Source organism: Humulus lupulus, chromosome 6, assembly GCF_963169125.1.
Source record: "Humulus lupulus chromosome 6, drHumLupu1.1, whole genome shotgun sequence".
In the NCBI taxonomy this organism is placed as follows: domain Eukaryota; kingdom Viridiplantae; phylum Streptophyta; class Magnoliopsida; order Rosales; family Cannabaceae; genus Humulus; species Humulus lupulus.
Window position 1 is genome coordinate 193,550,612 of NC_084798.1, and position 19,513 is coordinate 193,570,124.

Sequence of the window (19,513 nt, forward strand, 5' to 3'; positions counted from 1 at the left end):
GTCTGGCGGTGTTTCCTTTGACGTGACCTCGACTTCACTACGTGGGTTAACATTGTTCCTCTGTTTTTGCCTCTGGGGTTGATCCGAATACCTATGAAGACCTATGGAGACCCTAACATTTAGAGGTAAAAGCCCAAGTATAATTCAAAAGGATCGTACCAGTATGATCTTGTACGGAGTACGACCTTTAAGACCCTGTATGTCTGATCCGAATACTCATGCCAGACAAGTAGTGGGAGTACTAGGAGAGGGGACATGGCCTGTATGCTTCTAACCAGATGTCAAAGTCAACACCACCACCAGCACCACTACGCCTGGTGCCACTCCTCTGACACTCGTACTAAATAAGTAGTGGAGACATCCCCACGGAACCTGACCATGTACTGGAGCCAACACCATTACCCCTGAGACCACTCTCCTCACAATGTACTTGTGTACCATCTAGTCCCCTGGACCACAATATATCAGGGGCCATTAGAGCCCACTATAAAGGGAACCCCACTTCCACATGGAAGGGGGTTGGAAAAAATATTGTAGCTTGAGACAACAAAGGAATACAAGTTCTTTTCCCCATTTTTCTTCTGCAACTATTTTCCAAGTTTCTAAGTTTCTGATTATATAGTTGAAGTTCTTCATTGATAAGAAATAGACTTTGATTTTTCTAACTTAACTTCGTTGACGAGTTCTCACTGTCAACACTATGTATTTTAAATAGTGCTGGGCTTCCTAATCAAGTCATTTAGATTTAAACGTGTAAGATTTAAACGTGTAATTAAGAGTAATCTTAATTGATAGATTAGGGTTTAGAAGTTTTGATCATAAGAACAGTTACTTTCATTTAAAAGTTTATGTCTGTACATGGGATCCCAAAATAAATATTTACAAGGCATTTACAACTCCAAGGTAATTACAATACAAGCCAGCCTAAGTGGCAAAACTAGGATTTGACTCTAGTCCCTCTTGAACTCTCGGCCGTGGTGGTCGAGCACCTACAAATGTACACATCGCCCCAAAGCTCTCCAACTCAAGGCTGGTCCAGCTTCCTTTTTCCCTTACCTGCACCACATAGCACCCGTGAGCCAAGAATCAACAAGAAAACTTAAATCAATAGATTTAGACAGGCAACAGAATATAAATAACAAGCTTAGTAGTAATAACCATCCCCAATCAAACACATAGTCCAATTTATATAGCTAATAAGTTAGACAAGTGCAAACTGCACTTCTAATTATTTAGGTGGTGTTCAGGTCAGACAAGTGGATATTGTATTTCCAGGTTGCCCTAGCCAAAACGACCTGCGTTCCGCACGCTTATTGCCGACCCCGACTCTCTTAGGCCAAGCTTTCAGAATAGGTATAATTAAATATACAATTTTCCTAACACATAATCAAATACATCGTAAACAAGCATGCCTAATCAAGTAATCGCGGACATGATTATGGTCATATTCATTAACAGGGGCCCGAGCCCTAATCACAATGAGGGTGTAATTTTCTTACCTCGAGTCCTGAGCAGATTGCGTATGGCGATCCCGAGCGCAATCCTTACTCCCGACCCCTAACGGTATAACCTTATCACATCATAATAATGAATGGCCATCAAGCACTAAACTATTTAAAAGCTTTGAGATTAATTCCTAGCCTTCGGGTTCTCAAATTCTACTAAACCAGGTAATAGAATCCTTACCGAGCCTTTAGGTTCAAGTTCCCATGCTCGAAAACCCCATTTGGCCAAAATCCCCAATTTGAGTCGCGGCACCCCTCATAAGCGTCGCGACTCTCTACAAGCCAGAGAGCCAATTCCCTTATTTCCCTAGACATGCACTATGGTGCAGCCCACCCAGCGCCGCGGCGCTAAGGCGATTTAGAGAACCACCCCTAGCCCCTGACTCATGCGGGTCGGGATGCTCCAAGAACAGCGTCGCAACGCAACCCCGCGAACCCAGTTTTCTCCAACATTTCTCCCCAGCCCAATTCCTCAATATTCATCCTAAATAACAAATAGACCTAGAATTGAGTTATAAAATCAAATAAATTCATCCATAACAACAATATAACACCACAATATACCCAAAGTCCCCATAGAAACTCATAAATCCCACCTTGAGCTTTGAAGCTAAAGAACATCAAAAATGAAAAATGGAACTCAGAGATTACAGGACCAAAAGTGTTGTAACGACCCAGATTTTCAAGACTCGATAATGCGGAAATATAAATGTTTTCATTTAACAAAATGTCTCAAAAACCCATAGAAAAAAAAACTTTTTAAAAAGTTGTATGGCCATACTTAACATTTAATTACAAACATGTTTTATAAAGATTAGAGTGAGCCTAGTTTAGGAAAATTACACAACATTTCCAAAAATAAAAAGGCTTCCCAAAAGGTCGGTCCACATATACATTTGCAAGGAAGACTCCAGCGCTCACTGCTCTGCCTTGCCCTTGCACTTACCTACAACATGAAACAACTAGGTAAGCGAAAACGCTTAGTAAGATCAACTTTCAAACAAAGCATGTAGAGAATTAGGGTTCCGGACCCATCCGGACCCTAAACAATCAATTTCAAGAACGCTAAAGCGTCCTGGCAAACTTATGGTCATGCCTGATAACCAATGATAAATTAATTCGTAACTAGATAAAAATCCTGCACTCAGAAAATCCCAGAACAAGCAGATATATTATATCACAACTATATCTTACCAACAATTATATCCCTGCACTCAGAAAATCCCAGAGCAAGCAGATATATTATATCACAACTATATCTTATCAACAATTATATCCCTACACTCAGAAAATCCCAGAGCAAGCAGATATATTATATCACAACTATATCTTATCAACAATTATATCCCTACACTCAGAAAATCCCAGAGCAAGCAGATATATTATATCACAACTATATCTTATCAACAATTATATCCCTACACTCAGAAAATCCCAGAGCAAGCAGATATATTATATCACCAAATAATTCGAGACCAACGCTCGACAATTTCCAACAATTCATGCGTAACGCGCCCTCCAACATAATTGCTAATCTGTAAAAGAGAACTGAGTCCCCACACTAAGATCTAGCCAATAAATATTCTCATCAAGGGTAACTATCGTGTTACCTAGGGCATCGCTACATATTCAAGAGTGTAATCCAATTTACACGATTTTATGGAGACTTCTATGTTAATCAGTGGTGCTGGTGAGCAGCTGCCCCTAGGGTGTTCAACCTCACTCTATCTTGGCAACCCCTAGTATCTCTAGGCACTCTCACGGAATGGCCAATATTCACGGCTGCTATCCGGGAATAACTTATTAGAGCACTTGCTCGGATTCTAACCGTCCAATGATTAAGTAAGCATGAGGGCCCCTAGGTCCCATTTATCTTGGCGCCCCTAGGTTTAACCAGCTTATCCTCATCTCATGGCCACTCGTCTCGGTAATGAACCGGACATAAATAAAATCAAGCAGTGTGACGGGGATCAACCGTCTAGGATATGACGGACTTCTACCGTTCATATTTTCTAAATCAGCACTCACTAGACTAACGTCTCTAAGAAACTTTCTATGACAGCCTATATATATGCATGTATCCCTATACTAACATACAAGACAATAATCATTTCATGTTGCAGCCATACAATATAAGTTGACTTACTTGGAGTCCTTAGCGCTCAGCAAGTTTTCACCCTCCAACGTTCAGTCCAGTTACGCTTAGCCAATACTGTAGTTATCCATACAGTATACTCGGATTAATTATGGCACTCATAATTCATTATTATTATTTTGGGCAGTTTGGTCATTTTAATAAAAGTCATTTGTAAGGATTTACAATCCTTATTTGGTTTTAAACCTATTAAGGAAAGTTATACAAAATATTCGAGACTAAATCCTAAGTCTCGGGGAGACCTATCCTAAGGTCTCGATACCTAGGCTCGGGTATCACAATGGTATTTCCCACAATCCGCTAAAAATCTTATTCTTTCAAGGTATCGCTATTAACCCGCACTTTCGACTAGTCGGTTAAAATATGTAAGATTTTAGCCGGTATTATATCCAGAAAATACAAATAAATTCCTTAATTATTTTTAAAGAAAATAAACTCTTTAAATTTTCCTTTTATTTTTCTTAAGGTTTTAATATCTAAAAACCGTTTTAAGAAAATTGCCTAATTTGTCTTAATTAGGAAAACCGTTATAAATTTCTCATCTTGACTAATTAATTTTCCAAAAGCAATTAATCAATTTTACTTACTAGGAAAATAATTTATTTAATTATTTTCTCAAAATATAGGGTTTTAAACCCTCTTTTAATTTATTAACTATTAATAAATTAAATCTCTTATTTTTAGAAAGAATAAAAACTCTTTAATAAAAATAATTCATTTAAACTCAAAGGGTAAATTTTAGTGAAAATATGATTTCAAGACTTACCATTTTATATCTTGAAATAAGCAAAATTTTACTTTTTACCTTATGTTCCAAAATCTCATTTTTACACTAAGTGTGAAAAACCTATTTTTCACATTTTTAACTACATACTTCGTTAGTTCATAACTTGAAATTCACTTACCCAATTGTTACCAAAATTTCCCAATTCCATTTTTGTTATGCCATTTAGGTCTTTGTAAAATCTTAGGTCAAAATGAGCATTTTTGATTGGTGAAATCATTTTCCAACAATGAGGTAAAAATGACCTTATTTTCAAGTCCTTATTTTTTTTCCAAACTTTGACAGTTAATAACTTTCAAACCGTTTAATATTTTCTTACCAAATTTTACAGTGCACTAATAGGTTATGCCAGCAATATGTCCACAAAATTTTAGAAAAAACTGGGTTCATTTTCCCTATACAGTGGCTGTCCAAATTTGGTTCCGAAAATAAGAATACGAAAAAACAGTTTTTTTACCTAAACTTTGAAATATCATAACTTACTCATTTCTAAACATTTTTTAGTGTTTCAAAAGCTCAATTTATGTACTCAATCTCAACAACATCACAGTACAGTTTAATTTTACAAAAACAATATACAGTGGCTGCTTGACCCCTTGGAAGTCACAGCTTAAAACATGTTTTGTTTTAGGGTATCCTACAAAACCCTTGGGGGTTTTGGTTCCCATTTTCAAAAATCAATACACATGCATCATAAAAATTATTAAACAACTACCATAACCTTATTACATCATCAACAAGAAACTCTAAGCATTAGATATACAAAATAATGCTTAAAACTAAAAACCCTACAACAAACTCATCAAAAGTAAACTTTTTACCTCTTTGGTGTTCTTGCTTAAGGTTTGGACCTTCCTATAAGCTTTGACTCCTTCAAAACCTTTCAAAAATCCTAGCAAACTTCCCCCAACAACATAGTCAATTAGCTATTTGAAACTCTATGCTTAAAACTTTACAAAAACCTAGATTAGTGAAAATTTACCTTAGGGAAAATACTTCCTAGACCAAGACTTAGCCTCCAAGTTTTCCTTGGTGTTCTTGAGGTTGAATATTGAGAGAACACTTTGAATGGTCTTAAAAAATCAGATGAGAGTGAATGAGAGAGGGAGAGTGGTCGGATTTGGGGGTTAGAATGGCTCACACAACTCTTCAAAATATCACAAAACACTTGAGTGCTTTTCTACCCACTTGCCCACTTGACTTCTTAATTAAAATGGGAGTTAAACTTTATAAAATTGGGTTCACACCACTCTAAAACACCACATGGCCGGCCACCCTTTGCCATATATGATCATTTCATTATTTTTTAATTTTTTTTTTTTTTATTAAAGGCTAATAAAGGTTTCATAAGAAGAAAAGTCTAAATTGGCTTTTGACACCTTTTTTTTTTCACTCTTATTAAGTTTTAATCACCAAACTTAACATTAATTAATTAAATTAAATGTCTCTCACATTTAATTTAATTAATCACATAGTAAAATTTAACCTAAGGTCCATTCATGGAATAAAATTCCCCATTTCGGTAAAATTAGGCATTTAACACAAAATGCCCTAAAATTTCCATTTTCTTTTAGGTTTATTATTTTTGACCAAACTTTAACTTTTATGAATGTATTTTATGCCCAAAATATAATTGCCATGATTTTTCATTTTATTTTCCGAGATTTTTACCCGATCAGGGTTTTTGTGTCGGTCCAGGACCGAAAGTCTTATCTTGACTTTTAAAATCACAAAATTCGTATTTTGGCTAGCAATAACTCATGGAATACTTACAAACAAAATATAATATTATTTAAAATAATATTCTTAACCCGGGGGAAAAATCCCGACCCGAGTCGTTTAAAGGTACCCGAAAATGCAGGACGTTACAAGTGTTACCTCAGCTGGGATTTGTCCTCCTAGCTGAGTATTTGACCCTGTTGTGACTTTTCTACTAACTCGCTCACTAGGATCACCTCATGTCGAATATCGCAAATATATCTACATAATAATGTGGTCTAAATCAGATAACATATATAATTACAATTATACTCTCAACTGGTCAAAATTACAAAATTTCCCTTATTAAGGAAAATGGGCTCACATGCATATTTGATACACATAGACATGCATAAGTATTCATATCACAATATAATTCGTATATTCCACATAATCACACATATATTCAGTTAAATTCACATAATAATCCATTTATGCCTTTCCGACACACTAATTGAGGCACTAAGCCTTATTAACCAATTTGGAACGTTACAATAATCACAAGTGATCAGTCAAGAATAGTGGGCAAACATTTGTCGCTTCAAGAACATCACCGGAATTCATTACTAAAAGAAAAACAAAACAACAAGAAAATCATAAACAAAAAATATACGACAACATCACATGTCTAGCATTGGATATATCATGAAGGGGTAACAAATTCAAGAAAAGAATGGTGTTGACCTCCAGACATCAGTAGGTCGAATTGTAGTTTTCTGGCCATTCAGACAATCAGGGTCAGCCGATTGGGGAAAAAGCATTTGATGTACATAGCAGCTAATATTGTAAGTGCACATTGACTATAATTGATTGACTTTGTATATATATATATTTATGAATATGTGAATGCATATATATGTGTGTGTATTTACAGCAACACTATAGTCAGCTAGTGAAGGAGGGAAAGTTTCAATTTGAGGGGCCTAATGATATTCTAGGAAAAGCATTGGGCATGAAATATCCTAGAGAGGGAGTTAGGGGTGTTGGTTAGGGTATATCGCCAATCCTATACTGGGACACCCTATGATCCAGGATGAGGAAGGGCAAAGAACCTACAACTTCCTCGAATGATCATTACTACAAAAACTGGCTTTTAGGACATTTTTTTAGGGAACTCACCTAGATGCAAGCCCTAAAAATATTTCCTATACTATTTAGGACACTTAGTGAGAGTCCTTAAAAAATATCTTTTAAGACACACAGTGTGAGCCCTAATTATTGATGTGGGTCCTAAAAGACTATGAGGAAAGTTGAGTCAGTGAAGAATTTTAAGGGCACACTTTGAGTGTCCTAAAAGAGTAGTGAGGGCGGTCAAAGTGGGCCCTAAAAATTAATAAATAAATCAACAAATTAAAGTTTTATTAATAACTAAATTAAAAAAAAGAAAGAAAAAAAGTAAAACAAACCATATTCTCCCACTCAGCCCCCGATCTCTCTTTCTCTTTCTTTCCTTATCTTTCTCTCTCCTCTCTCTCAGATATCTTTCTCCCACCTTCCTATCTTTCTCCCACCTTCCCTATCTCCTTCCCTCTCTCTATCTCTCGCTTGCATCTTTGCAGAGACCGGCCGCTCCCTTCCCCGCCACCACCAACAACATGCGCCTGCCAAGGAGCTTCAGAGGTCGCCGAAGCTTCAACCCACGTGAGCCCAAACCCTCTTGCGCCCCCTAAAGCGGACAATGATGTTGATTTTTGAGATTTCCCAAAATTTATGACGAGATTCAAACCACCTTGGGTTTTTGTGAGTCGAGCCACCACCACCATCGTACTGAACACTTTGATGCGAGCAATAACAAACCAAGGATCGGGTTGGAAGTCACTAGATTTCATTTTCGGTGTTCGTTGGAATCTATGGAGTCTGAAACTTTTTGGCTCCAATTTGGCCACCATGTTTCATTCCACGAAGAACCACCACCACCACCACGTTCCCCGAGCTTTAGGCTTCGAAAGCCATTCAATGTTTCTCGAACCACCATCGTAGGGTGGTGGCACCGCCGTTGTCGTCGGAGCTCCGGTGGGAGTCTCAGCCAGCAGCCACTTTTGGGTGTTCTGAGGTTCGTCTCAAGCTCCAAAAATCATCCTCTACCCCGTTTCACTATCCGGAGCATTTGGTATAATTTCTAACCCCAATTTTAATTGTTTTGGGTTATAGAAATTAATTGCGAATTAAGAAATTTAATGCAGTTATGGGTGAATTAGCATACTGTGATTTTACAGGACTGCTCTGGGATTGTTTATGTGATATGTTTTCAGATTTTGAAAATTTGGGAATGTCCAATTTGTAGTCGTTATGTTGCCCGTCATCATAGAAATTTACCGACTCATGTTGAGTTATCTTTATAAAACCACAATTAGAATAATGATTTATAAGGATGAAAGAATTATGCTTTCTAGTTTCTATTATTTTTCATTTAAAAAAAAAACTAGTTTATAGGTTTTGGAGATAAGCATATTATAATTTGTATGTGGTATATATATGGACTCTATTTCTTCATGTTGTTGTTTGTCTATTACTATGATATTATAGTATTAATATTGTACATGTTCTTGCTAATCTAATTTGTCAATTTTTGAATGTATGTTGTGTCTTGTGGTTTGTTATGCTTGATGTGTCTTGTGGTTTGTTTTGATTAGACTTTTTCTTGTTGTCTCATAGTTCAAGAGCAGATCGGAAGCAATTTCTTCTATTTTTTTCATATAATTTAAGATTAATATTATTATAATTTTAGGAATACTAATTAGTTGTATATAATTTTAGTTGTAAGTAGTAAATTGTAGTTCCCTATCATCTAATAGTTTTCATATATATATATATATATATAAATGTTTCATTATTATTCATATTTGTTTTATAGATTGAATATATAAGTTTTGTTATTTTATTATATTTTAGATTTTTATATAAATGTTTCCTTTGAATCATACTTTTTAATTAAGCATAAATATAAATTAATTATTTTAAAAAATTTTAAAACAATAATATTTCAGGCCACTCATAACGTGTCCTAAACAGTTATCATTAGATTGCGTGTCCTAATAGAATTGAACTCTGGCCTATTTATAACTTTTAAGGGCACTCATTGTGCGTTCTAAAAACATTATTTTGGAGCTCGCAACATGCGCCATAAAAAATTGCACTTTTAAAAGCTCTCAAATAGAGGGTTCGCGGGAGGCGCGCCCTAAAAAGATTTTTTAGGGCTCATAAAAAGCCATTTTTTGAAGTAGTGTATGTTTGGTTCACAATGATGGAAGAACAAATTCCACAAGAAGGTGAAATGATGACGCAATTGATGGAGCAATTGAGAGTCCAACAAAGTGGCGTTGGAGGATCCTCTCATGCTTCAATGCTTGAGCATGGATCACCATGTTGTTCAGCCACGATTCCATTAAGCACCTCAATCCTCACCCCTTAGAGAACCACTGGCCCCTTAGCATCAAGATACACTAGTCTTTATCCCTACACTTGGCCCTATTTAGGTATAACTTGAACTTTTTAAAAATAAAAATCACTAAAATGGTTAAACTTGAATAATTAACATGCATATATATATATATACACACAAAAAATCGATAGGCTAAATACAATTTTGCATTGGGTAGTTATGATAACATCGTCGGCACGTGGTACATCGGATGCACCGAAGTTCACAATAGGGAGATGAGAGACATGTATCGTAGTGTCATCAAGATAGCTTTGCAGCCCAATGGTAAAAGCAACTACTAATACATACATAATGTGGCCAAAAGATCTAGTCAATTTTGACAAAGGAATCCACATAATGGATTTATTTATTAGTTTGATTAAATTTTGTTATGCATTTATTCCCTTATTACTAATACATATATTTTGTACGTTCTCGACAAAAAGAAAAATATTTCATCTAAACCAAAGACACCAACAACATAGAAACACGCAACGAAGCCACCACATAAGTCTCCATATTAACACAAGAGACCATTGTCACAAGACGTGCGGTAGCCACCTCAATTGCCAAACACATTGAGAGAAGTACTCTCCATTGTCAGTGTGGTTGGCCTAGGAATGATTACATTGTTGAAGTGCGGATGGAGTATGATATGTTCGATCATGATTATGAATATGCTCCTATTTGTTTTCAAAGATGACATACTCCAATTTTGTAATATGGAGCAAATCAGTCAGTCTGCCATGATCTTCTACATGAGGTAAACTATATAGTTAATAATATATATTTAATTTTATTTTGTATTTCAAATCATTAATAATTATATATTTTAATTAATTTTTTGTTTAGATTCTATATCAATCACTTACATGCACCAAGAAGGAAAATAAACTTTTTTGTTTATGAATTCGAATATGGTGTCCACTAAAGTGTCTCACCCAGTCCTACTAAAGATATATATATATATATATTAAGATTCTACAATCAATGTACATCTAAAAAATAGTGGATAGTTATGCCTTGGAACAGAGTAAGTTTTATATGAATTTTTTTTATTTGATACAACAAATAAAATCTAAATACATACATTTCTAAGAAGTATCAGTTATTTTTTAAATAGGAATCATTGGATGTTATTCTTGTCGTACCCTTTGCACATTATGTCGTTTTCCTCGATCCTCTCAACACACCCACAAGTAAAAAGGCCATTAATTCAAGAGACTATGTACAACATGTATAAGATGCACTTCAAGGAAAAATGAATAAAAGATCCAACAGAAGGGAAATGGACCAACTATTCATCCTCTAAAAGAATGTTTTTTTTATAATACTTAATTATATATATTACGTACTAAGATATAATTTTATTTGATTTTTTAGTGGAGTAAGCAAGACAACAATATCAACTGCATATATTGTGTTTTGAAGTTTATGAAGCAAATCGTCAATGCTCCATGTATAAAAAATCATTCGAACAAAGAAATAATGACTTCTTTCTTAAAAAGTTATATTTCTAATTTCTAATCAATAAAATTTATTTAAAATTTCTATCTTTATGTCAATACACTTGCACTGGCCTGTACAATGTACACTGAGATTGACCAAGTTCGAGAAGAATGGGTCAAACAATTATTACCACTTTTAATTAGTTGATCACATATGTAATTATATATATATTTCTCTTTTTTTTTTATCTTATATATGTAAAATGATGATAATATTTACTTTTATTTAATATAAATAATTTTGTATCTATATTTATTTAAATATTTGTAAATATATTATAATAATTATTATAATTAAAACTAATTATAAACCAATTATACAAATTAAATAATAATTAAAAATAAATAAAGTTAGAAAGTTATGGCACCACGCCGTGCCCCACAAAAATAATGGGGTCATAATTTACTTTTTGTGTTTATGTCTTTTGCGCCACGAATATACTCACAGTGAAAACTTTTTCTGCTCCACAACATACACGACACAAAAAACTTTGTTTGTAGTAGGACAAACACTAATAATTTTGTTAATTTTGAATATTTTAATTAAGTAGATCTTTAAATTTGAAATTAAATGCTTTATTGAAGGTAATTAAACCAGTTAGTTCGAGTTAACAAACTTTTCCTGCTGTAGTAAATTTAGTTTATTTTAAGATAAGACTTGTTCTGTAATTATAGGTAGATGTTACTATCATTGTAGTCAAAACACTCGTGTATAAGAGTGTAATAAAATAGTTGTAGAGACTGGTCGAAACCCAAGGTGGTATAATTACGAGAAAAAAGAAGAGCTAAAGAGAGTGTTTCTGTTCTGTTAGAAGGTTTATGAAAGAATGCTGAAACAGAGTTTTCTATGTAAAAAAAGCATTGTAATCTCTTTTGTTTGATTTCAATTTTGTGTAATTAAGCTATGTAAGATCTACATCACCTACTCTCCAACGCTACTTTCAATAGTATGAAAAAAAGAGCTGAATTATTACACACTAATAAATATTAAAAAAAAGTTAAATAAGTTTATATAAAACATTGCAATAGCAATTAAAAAAACGTTAAAACTGTGATTATAAAACTTAAGATAACATCAGAAAAACGTTATAAAAAATAGAAAAAAATGCTATAAAAGAACTCAGACTATTAACTAATTTTTCTGTTGCTTCAAAGGGGAGTAATGATTGGAACACACCCAGTTTACACATTCTAATTACACACTATAATTTGTATTTAAACCCAACCATATGATAAAAGAGATGTGTCTCCACTTAAAAATATAGGAATTTTACATTTATATACCTAGAATCAAAAGTATTTATAAAAATATATTCAACCAAATTATTTACACAAATATCGGTGCCACGTCAGCATAACATACCTGATTTTGAAAAAAATTGGGAGATCCCGTTTCCTGGAAAAAAATATTATGGGTTGTAAAATGTTACATTTTGGTTGCTTACGATACCGATAAGATACAAATTGATAAAAAAAAATTATTAAAAGCTTTATTTTTAGATCATATTATTTCAGTACATTTTGGTTACCTCCAAAATTTATTTGTAAACATCTTAATATACCAATTAGTTTATTTATAAGTTATATTATGGTATCTTATTATTTAAGATACGTTGTGATAACGTTCAAGTTTATTTCAGAAACTAATGAGTTGTCATATAGTATATTAAGTTACCATATAGATTATTAATAAAAATTATTTTAATGTACTACACGGTAACTTTTGAATGAAATTTTTTAATAGACTTCTTTAGTCACTAATATAATTTGCATGTCTTATTATTTAAGATATTTTTACATTACCTTCAAGTCTATTTTAGAAACTAATTAGTTATCATATAGTATAAAAAGTTATTCCTATAATTTCAAGTTATCATGAATAATTTATTAGAAAATAATACTATTTAGTATATACTGCATAGTTACTTTTAAAAGTTATATTTTGATTGTTTTTAAAATTATTTAAGATTCTAATTAGTTACATTTTGATATAAAACTAAATTTTTTTATATGACACAAATTTAAAGCAATCAACAACCAACAAATTTAGTGAAATTATCAAAAATAGTCTTCTTAATATCTATTTAAAAGTTACCAAACAATATCATAAATAATCTATTTTTAAAAAGTTACTTTAAATGTTTCTTAAACACCTTTAAAGTTGTTGAAAATATCATTTGGTATCTTTTAAAAAACGACTATCAGTCCATCTTTTTGTGCTTCAGCATTTTTTTACTACTTTTATGGATAGCACACTTTTTTTTTGGTTGCCCACTAATGTTAGGTAAAATAATTATTGTAAAATATTTTATAATTCTGTTTGGTCAATTTAATTGGGAAATTTCAATTTGTATGCTTGATCATTTTTATAATTACAAAAAAAATTTATGCATATTAAAAATTACAAAATAATGCTATTTTTTGGCATTTTACCCAAAATGCCATTTCCACTTCCTCCTCACTTCTCATTTCTCTCTTCTCTCTTCCCTCTCCCTCTCTCTTATTTCACTCTCTCTCACCTCACAACACCACCACCACACTAAATATTATATTTTGAACAGATTTGGACATAATTTTTGGGATTTTTTTCAGATTTGAAACTCAGAAATCTGCAGAAAATTGACATTGCTCGATGGTGGTTCGATGGTGCTCGATGTCAGCTCGATGAGACCTTCAAAATCATGATTTTTCATGAAAAAATGACTTTGCTCGATGGTGGTTCGATGGTAGCTCGATAGTGGCTCGATGCCAGCTCGATGAGACCTTCAAAATCATGATTTTTCATGAAAAAATGACTTAGCTCGATAGTGGTTCGATGATAGCTCGATAGTGGCTCGATGGTACTCGATGCAATTCTTGTAAGAGACATAATTTTTCACTCGGATGTCTGTTTGGGATAATTTTTTTTTTATTTTGGGTATTTTTTCAAGATCTACACGTTTGACATATTAATATGCACATTTGTGAAGTGTAACACTTGTAAAAAATACAAAAGTGCAAACATACTTTATGTTTAAGACATCTTTATATTTTTAAGTTTTAAACTTCCCAAATGTCATATTATCATGTCAAACGTGTAGATCTTGAAAAAATACCAAAAATAAAAAAAAAATCACCCCAAACGGACACCCGAGTGAAAAATTATGTCTCTTACAAGAATTGCATCGAGCTAAGTCATTTTTTCATGAAAAATCATGATTTTGAAGGTCTCATCGAGCTGGCATCGAGCACCATCGAGCCACCATTCGCTGGGGCCTTCAAGATCAAGATTTTAATGAAAAAATGACTTAGCTCGATGGTGGTTCGATGGTAGCTCGATAGTGGTTCGATGCAATTCTTGCAAGAGACATAATTTTTCACTCGGGTGTCCGTTTGGGGTGATTTTTTTTTTATTTTGGGTATTTTTTCAAGATCTACACGTTTAACATGCTAATATGTACATTTGGGAAGTTTAAAACTTAAAAATATACCAAAAGATGTCTTAACACATGAGGTATGTTTGCACTTTTGTATTTTTTACAAGTGTTACACTTCACAAATATGCATATTAACATGTCAAACGTGTAGATCTTGAAAAAATACCAAAAAAAAAAATCACCCCAAACGGACACCCGAGTGAAAAATTATGTCTCTTGCAAGAATTGCATCGAGCACCATCGAGCCACTATCGAGCTACCATCGAACCATCATCGAGCTAAGTCATTTTTTCAAGAAGAATCATGATTTTGAAGGTCCCATCGAGCTGGCATCGAGCACCATCGAACAATGTCGATTTTCTGCAGACTTCAGAGTTTCAGATCTGAAAAAAATCGCCAAAAAAACCAAAAAAATCATGTCCAAATCTGTTCGAAATATAATATTTAGTGTGGTGGTGGTGTGAGGTGAGAGAGAGTGAAATAAGAGAGAGAGAGAGAGGGAAGAGAGAAGAGAGAAATGAGGAGTGAAAAGTGAGAAAGAAATGGTAATGACATTTTGGGTAAAGTAAAAAAAAAATAGCATTATTTTAAAAATTTTAATATGCCTAGTATTTTTTTATAATTATAACTTTTATCAAGGATATAAATTGAAATTTTCCATTTAATTCTATCTTATTGTTATCGTCATCATTATTAATTGATATACAGTTAAGTTGCTAATTAAAGTGTTTTAATTGACTATATGGACCTACACGAATCGTTGCTAGTTAGAGAATATTTCAAAAGATCATATTATGATATTATTTTTAAATTTGGTGGTCTCTGTCTCTATATGTTATGTAGCTTCATCATTATCCAGTAGTTTTGCCCTAAATTTTTTACTAGATGGTATTGATTATCTCCTAAGTATGAGAGGTCTTCAGCCTTTCTTATAAGAATATTGCTAATGGAGACAAAAGTAATAAATTTGATATATATAAAGGTCACGAAATAACGTTTGGTATCTAAGTGAAACTTTTTGGAAATGTTTTATGTTGGGACATCTCCTAATACAAAAACCGTGTACTACATATATTCATAAAACAGCTAATACATAAAACAGGTATAAACGACTTTCTTTAACACATTCAACTAACTACAGAATCTGTCAATCCTAATCAAGCAATTGCATCATAATCTAACTATATTTCCTATATAATATAACTATCAAATTATAGCATCATATTTATTTCAATAGGATATTCAAATCATTGAACATTTTACACTATAATATTGCATCCTTGAAGAGGAAAAAAAATATAAACCAAATACAAATCATTATTTATTCTTCCAAAGGAAAGGACTGAACACAAAATCACTCCACTGGGACTTCACAAGGATTTCGTTTTAATAATTACAAAAATATAATTGAATAATACAAAAAATGGCTTCATTAATCAAAGAGTAACCTCAAGAGATCAGTAAGTTTTCATTTTTCAAGAGTAGTCTTTTGTTCTGAGCAGCCGATTCCTGTAAAAAATTAACAGCACTTATTAGAGACATGTTAATATAATATATATGATAAAACGATACGACTGAAAAAAAGGAAAAAAAAAAACTATACTTGTTTCCCTAGCTCATTCCTTAGGATTGACAGAGTAATAAGTCTGAATTCCTGTTAATACAAGTGCCGCTGCTGCAGCAAGAAGAGCCAAGATAGTCCAAGGACTTCTAAAATGTTCTCTATAGAACTGAGCTTTCCAAGCAACGATCTTTCTTTCGTAGTGCTTTTGTATTTCCATTTTCACAGTCAAATATGCGTCATAGGGCACCAAGCTGCTGCCTATGGTGTTGAACAATTGAGCTACTTCTGCGTCGCTGCTAAGATTATTTCGAAGTATATGCGCTGATCTTAGATCTTTAACATCTTGTTCACTGTCAATGAGTGAATCTAATAACCTCAAATAAGAAGTCACAGAGTATTTTTTCTTATTGTTATCAGGGCACATTTCATAAGCAACCAAGTTCAACAACTTGCGTGCTGTCGAGTCATCCACAATCAACGGAGGAAGTGTAAGTTGACCAAAAATAAACAATGGATAAGAGAAAGATACAGATCTCAGGCCACAGGAATAGTCAGGCTTTAACATTATGCCAACTTCTTTAAGATCTTGAACGTTGCGAAAAGAGCGTTTGTAATGCAAAAGAGTATCATCTGTAGTGCTTCCACCCTCTTGTGCTGTGCTGCTAGCGTGATCGGATTCAGGCTCTTCATCCTCAAATAAGAGCTCTGATCTGAGAAGGTCAAGAAGATGAGCGGGCAATTCATCATCTTCAATGATGTTCTTGTTATTATGTCGAATATTTTTAGTAGTACAGAAGTAATCCGGTACCATACTGTTCAAATAAATAAAATGATAGATGTTTGTCATCAACCGAACCCCTTCGTTACTCAACCTCATCAATATTATGAGTACTCGAAAGGGAATTTGGTTTTCCAGCAAAAACAAATCATGTTGAATCTCAACAGCTTGGCCACTGCTAATCTCAAATTCTTTTATGTCACCCTTAACATAACTATCTATGAATTGTAGTACAAAACACCCATCCAAAAACAATAACCTGGCCAGTTTCTTATCATCTTCATTGAAGGATGAGGGTAATACCTTTAAATCGAAGCACTCCTTTAGTTGAGTGATATTTTTATTGATTTCTTCGAGTAAAGTTCTCCCATCTCGGCCGCTTTCTTTAATGAATCTTGCCGTCAATCTATGCTTGAGATCATCAATGTTTTTCAAGCTCTTGGTGAAAGCATGAAGAGGGCCAATTGCAATCTCCTTTGGCTTGTAAAACTCTTTCCAGTTATTTTTTCTCAGCATAAGTTTTGGAACTTTTTGTATCTTGATATGCGATCCATCATCACTTTTATTAGTTTTATTTATTTTTCCTTCACTTTCAACATATTTTTCAATGAAACCTATCAACTCATTATCACCATCATCACCACTCATCCTCAGCTCAGCTTGCTGACCAATGGAAATTATCACATCCTGATGTCCATCCATGTTGTCTGTTTTAGGTTAAGAATTATTTGCCTTCTTTCTTAAGAAAAAGCGGTTACTATAGTACTAAATATATACATTATTTTGCGTAGCATGCTTTTGAAGGTTACTTATAACTTCATGACTTCTGGAAACAAGACTTTTCCAACACAAAATATAAACTTGCTTATAAAATTAATATACCCAAGTCATGTACGTCCCAATCAACGGAAATATGGAAGTTTTCAAAGTGATATTAATGCAATGAAAAATTAATGTCTTTCACAGTAGTTGTTAGTTATATTTCTATTCCTAGCAATTATTTTTCTTAAAATTATTTGATGACTCTGAACCACAAGAAGCAAAACTTCGCTGAATCTACCTTATCATTTCTAGTATGAGTTATCAAATTGTTTGTTTTTATTTATGAGTAATTAATTGGAACAAAAATATTAAAAAAAAACCTCCCTTTTTTGTTTATATATATGCATCGAAATATTTGTGCCAGGCCTTCGTCCAAACGATGAATTATCACTACAATGAAAAAAAAAAAAAAAGTTTTTAGCTACAACATTTCGCTAGAAGATTTTGGGGAGAGACGCCGTCTCTGAGACGGGAATTATGTTAGTTTTCAATGTAATATAAAGCTGAAATTGTTCCAGTGCTTGTGACCAAATATCAACTCTGAACAAGGATAATGCACCATAAAACAAAGAAATTAGGCTCTACCATCTTTCTTCAATGTAAATATAAAAATGTAATGGTTAAGTATATATATATATATATATATATATAGAGAGAGAGAGAGAGAGAGAGAGAGAGAGAGAGAGAGTAGCTTTTGGTTGTGTTAAAAAATTGTGATAATATTGCTGTTCTAACAACTGCTCTTTAGTATTGCATAAATAGCTCTGTTTATTGCCAATGTTTATCATCAAATTATGATAACAAAAATAAGGCTTAATAATTAAAACTAGAGATTGCATAGGTAGCTAGACATTGTAAAACACACAACAACAACAACAGCAACAACTTTCTGATAAAAAAATCTCTTGTTGTGATAATCATGATATAACATAAATAGAAACTTAATCGATTAAGTTACAAGCGGAAGAACAAAGCAATTCATACCCAAAACTGCAAAGGGAAATCTTATAAAAAAGATGCAAGAGCTTTCTAATTTCTAGGGAAACCACAAACCAATTCGAAGCTCAGTTTTAGGGCTTTTGGAAAGAAAAAAAAAATAGAACAGAAAATTATGTACCAATAATTGTAGCTCAAAAAAAATTACTTACCCATTCCAATTTCTAGGGTTCAAATTCAATATTTATAGGGAAAAGAAACAGTTGTGAAAACAAATACCTTTTGAATAGCACGAAAATGACGACTAAAGATTCAATGTTGAATACCCATTCAAACATGAGAGAAAAGCCATTGAATCGCCTTCCAACAATCGTGAAAGAAAACAGCCAGCTTAAAATCGATTTTCTCTGTGTTCTTTCAAGCCTCTGAATATAGAGATCAAACAAATGGAGAAAAGGGGAAGAAGGGAGGAGAGTGAGAGAAAAGTACAGAAGAAGCAAAAAGAGAGAAAAAGGAGTGAGCATCAAAGTCCTATCAAGATTATCACACATTTAGTGGGCCCTTTAGGTAGTTGAATATTCAACTCTGACTGAAAACAGAGTCCAACCAGATTATAATTAAGCAATTTGGCCAAACTCCCGTATTCAGCCTCTGTGATTGACCAAGAAAAACACAGAGTAATATGGCAGACGCAATTTCAATCAAAACATTTTTAAATAAATACAAAAGAGTAAAGATTGAATGTGTGTGCCACTCAAGTATCTCAAAATTATTTTGTCTGCATTCCAGGGTGATTGTGAGGGATTTTGCATATATTGGCAGACCTCATTTACACTATATGAGATTTCTAGTCTAGTAATCTCCTA

General features: G+C 33.3%; 1 protein-coding gene and 1 long non-coding RNA gene across 4 annotated transcripts; both read right to left on the reverse strand.

The window, feature by feature from the left end:
• Nucleotides 1-810: 810 nt before the first annotated feature.
• On the reverse strand, nucleotides 811-5,806 carry LOC133784377 (uncharacterized). Of its 2 annotated transcripts, XR_009871308.1 has the most exons (4): nucleotides 5,427-5,806; nucleotides 5,266-5,344; nucleotides 3,652-3,717; nucleotides 811-2,451 (listed from the first exon to the last, which is right to left on the reverse strand). It is a non-coding gene; the product is annotated as an uncharacterized LOC133784377 (long non-coding RNA). The 2 variants fall into 2 exon arrangements; XR_009871309.1 differs by lacking the exon at nucleotides 3,652-3,717.
• Nucleotides 5,807-15,747: 9,941 nt separating this feature from the next.
• Nucleotides 15,748-19,331, reverse strand: LOC133782890 (UPF0481 protein At3g47200-like). 2 transcript variants are annotated; one of them, XM_062222339.1, is made up of 3 exons: nucleotides 18,927-19,331; nucleotides 16,151-17,596; nucleotides 15,748-16,056 (listed from the first exon to the last, which is right to left on the reverse strand). In XM_062222339.1, exon 2 carries the CDS (start codon nucleotides 17,589-17,591, stop codon nucleotides 16,164-16,166), a length of 1,428 nt encoding a protein of 475 aa, XP_062078323.1. In that variant the 5' UTR covers nucleotides 17,592-17,596; nucleotides 18,927-19,331; the 3' UTR covers nucleotides 15,748-16,056; nucleotides 16,151-16,163. The 2 variants fall into 2 exon arrangements, with proteins under 2 accessions (XP_062078323.1, XP_062078322.1); XM_062222338.1 differs by having other exon boundaries at nucleotides 16,151-18,101; nucleotides 18,927-19,330.
• Nucleotides 19,332-19,513: the final 182 nt, after the last annotated feature.

Excerpts from the sequence above, each read along its gene's own strand:
- LOC133782890 (XM_062222339.1), bottom strand. The coding sequence starts at position 17,591 with ATGGATGGACATCAGGATGTGATAATTTCCATTGGTCAGCAAGCTGAG.